The sequence below is a fragment of the Gaeumannomyces tritici genome, assembly GCF_000145635.1.
Source record: "Gaeumannomyces tritici R3-111a-1 unplaced genomic scaffold supercont2.9, whole genome shotgun sequence".
In the NCBI taxonomy this organism is placed as follows: Eukaryota; Fungi; Ascomycota; class Sordariomycetes; order Magnaporthales; family Magnaporthaceae; genus Gaeumannomyces; species Gaeumannomyces tritici.
In genome coordinates, this window is record NW_008804553.1 from 141,204 (window position 1) to 144,169 (window position 2,966).

The 2,966-nt window shown below is 55.3% G+C and overlaps 1 protein-coding gene across 1 annotated transcript; it reads left to right on the forward strand.

The window, feature by feature from the left end:
* Positions 1-619: 619 nt before the first annotated feature.
* Positions 620-2,948, forward strand: GGTG_12529 (hypothetical protein; the record flags this gene model as incomplete). Its single annotated transcript, XM_009230429.1, has 7 exons — positions 620-864; positions 980-1,537; positions 1,591-1,751; positions 1,801-1,823; positions 1,900-1,935; positions 2,260-2,655; positions 2,847-2,948. The coding sequence occupies 6 exons, from the start codon at positions 620-622 to the stop codon at positions 2,302-2,304; spliced, it is 1,068 nt and encodes a 355-aa protein (XP_009228693.1). The 3' UTR covers positions 2,305-2,655; positions 2,847-2,948.
* Positions 2,949-2,966: the final 18 nt, after the last annotated feature.

Below are 2,966 nucleotides of genomic sequence, written 5' to 3' on the forward strand. Positions count from 1 at the left end.
CATATTGTGCTTATTTTTAACAGATGCTCTCTATTAAAGCTAATAATCTTTCATGGCCTTAAGAGATGCTTAAGGAAGCAGAATCTTTTGAGGGAACCATGGAGGGATACAGGGTTTATATAAGGCGTGCGGGGTGGCCCGTGCCAAAAGCCCCGCGATCTCTGTAAGGCCGATTGGCCGCCTTGATTCCCGTGATTGGGTTGGATCGGCCCGGCCTTGATGCCTGAGGCCGGACCCGTTGGGCGCCTCCGTGTGACACCAACGTGGTTGTAACATAACTCGCTAATACGTTCCTAGCTCTATCAGCGCGTTTCTAGCGCCTGAAATTTTAGGTTGTCGGGGGAGCCGGGGCTAGCATATGGGCCAGAATGAAACTGCAAGGCAGGGGAAGGTTAAGTAGTAGCGAAAGAGAGATGGATTACGGCCGGAGGCCGGGCACACGAGGAATTGGGATAAGTCCAATCCCCTGTGGGCCTTTATCGGTCGTGATAAGGGCAGGGGCCCACTTAGGTGGGGCCCCTCGATATCTAATCTCTTATCTAATCTCATACCTCCCTCCTGCTGCCGTGACACAGAAGTTGTTTCCGAAGCACTACAAATCGCTTCCTGTAACCTGCAAATGGCTTTCCTAAGCGCTACAAGTACCTTCCGATTCCCTCTCACGCTCCGTACATTTGGTCAATTTTTAGCTGCTATGGTATCTGCTCTCACACTACCCAACTCTAATAACGCGTTGCTTGTATTATATTACTATTTTCAGCAAGTGGGAATTTTAAAGAAGCTGGTCGGAGGAAGACCCCGTGTAAGGGCCTCCCAAAGCAAAGACGGGCTCTCGTGGGCATGTGATCCAAAGGACAGCTCGATGTAAGAAAGGGCCGTGTGAAGAGCTGAAGCGTGTGAAGAAGAGCTGAAGCGTGTGAAGAAAGCTGAAGGAGATTGGATTTACGAGACTGAACGACTTGCTGCTACATCTGGCCAGGAGCTACGGCTCGATGCGGAATTCAACGGGGCCGGGGGCGCTTGGCCCCGAGGGACGGATGCATATGTTGCAGGCGACGTCATGGATCGACTGGTCGAATGCCAAACCTCGACCATTTCAAAACTGGTCCCCTTCGCACCTCAGCTCGATCCATTCGCCAGCGGACGGGGCCGACGGCTCGTCTGTCTGTATGCCGAAGCGTTCGAGCATGAAGGCATCTGGGTCTGAGGGGAGGAAAAGCAAGCGAGTTACGTCGCCTGGCGAGTCCAGCCGCAGCCGCGACATGTCCACACCCTCAGCTTGGCAGCTCGACGGTTGTTCCTCCCGGCAACAAAGCTGCTGCGCATGGATGCGATATGCGGCCGGTCAGCATCTCGCCAAAGACAACGTCGTCGGTTGCGGCGTAGCGCGACGCCACCAAAACCCATGCACCGCGCACAATAGTCGCCAGGGTCGTGTTAACAGAGACTGTGAATTGCTGGATGTTCTGTTTACTAATATCGCATCGCCGACGCTACGTGCATTAGAGTACTGTGGACGGCACGACCCGGAATTGCTGTAGGGATCCCGCCCTGGGAATCATCTTTGCTGCACGTACTGCGATGGCCAAGCTATAGAGTAGACGCCGGACGTCCATACACGGTTGCTTGCCTGCCCACATTTGGTGTCATTCGTCTGCCCAATCCTCGCATTCCAGGAGGACGTGCCGCACGGTTTGTGGCCCACGGCCGCACAGGCACTCGTCGGTGTCGGCTTTGTCGATGGTGTGGAGGTAGGCTCTGAGGCTGATCTTGCCTATGCGCATCTGGGTGATCACAAAGCTGATCGCCCTGTGCGTACCGATGTGAGTGTCGAGTGTTGCCTTGCCCGACCGTACTCCGACCCGGAAAAGTTCTGTGCCGTGCCTGGCGGTCTTTCAGGCGGTTAACCACTCGGCCCGCATGGCCAGGCGGACGGTGAGTTTCGTAGCCGCCATAAAGCTTTGCGGAGATTATGGCTCGGGCAGTTCAGGGTGCGTTCGCAAGTCTGGGAGCCAGCGGCCTCTTTTGCAACCTGGCCGGCCATTTCGTGGAACTGTACGTGCCATCTAAGGTGCCGGAGTTGGTCGAGCGCCTGGAGCTCCTGGACCAGGATGTATTGTACTGAGGGGCACTTGGGATTCCTGGGTCAACTCGCCGTGAAAACGTCGACAGCCAAAAGCGGCTTTTGGGGGTGGGTTGGCTACGATACTAATCCAGATAATGAAATGGGTTGCAATTGATTTAACGACGATCATTTAGGCTGAGAACGCCGAATGTGGCGTAGCAGAGGCCGGGTTTGCTTGAAAAGTCGAGGCTAAAAAGAGAAGTATTACCCAGGGACCCATGAGCAGGAAATGGCAGACCCAAAAAACCTGAAAAACTGGAAGTGGCTTTCTTGATAGCTAGAAACGGGGGAGGCGTACGCGGCCAGTGCCTTGAGGAACGAAGTGAGGAACGAACGAAGAGACGAAAAGGTCTTATGCCGAACCCCCGAAGAAAAAACCCCGGCTTCTAAGGCTCGCTTGCCCGCTCACTCATCGTGCATCCCGACCCGTTGCGTCCGGTCGCGCGATGTCGTCCCGCAGCGACCGCCGTCGCTTTTGTCGCAGAGGGATTGGACCACATCGCCCATTTGTCTGGGTAGCTCTGGCCGTGGTAAGCAATCTCATCATTTCGTAATCCGACTCCCTCCCCCTTCGCCTCGCTCTCGACAACATCCCCGCCCGGTCCAGGACCAGCGTCACCGTGTTGGCACCAGATGCTCGCATCACGAATTGCTCTCTTCAAACCCATGGAAACACCGCGTCCCAATTGCCGCTCACAGCCTATCATTCTACTGCATTCAGGGTTCACCATACAGCCAGAACCACCATGGGCCTGTCACGTCAAGAATCCCACTCCGCGAAAAGGCCCATTCTGCACACTGTGTGCCCGGCTACAGAGGTGCAGAGGTGACTAGAGGGCAG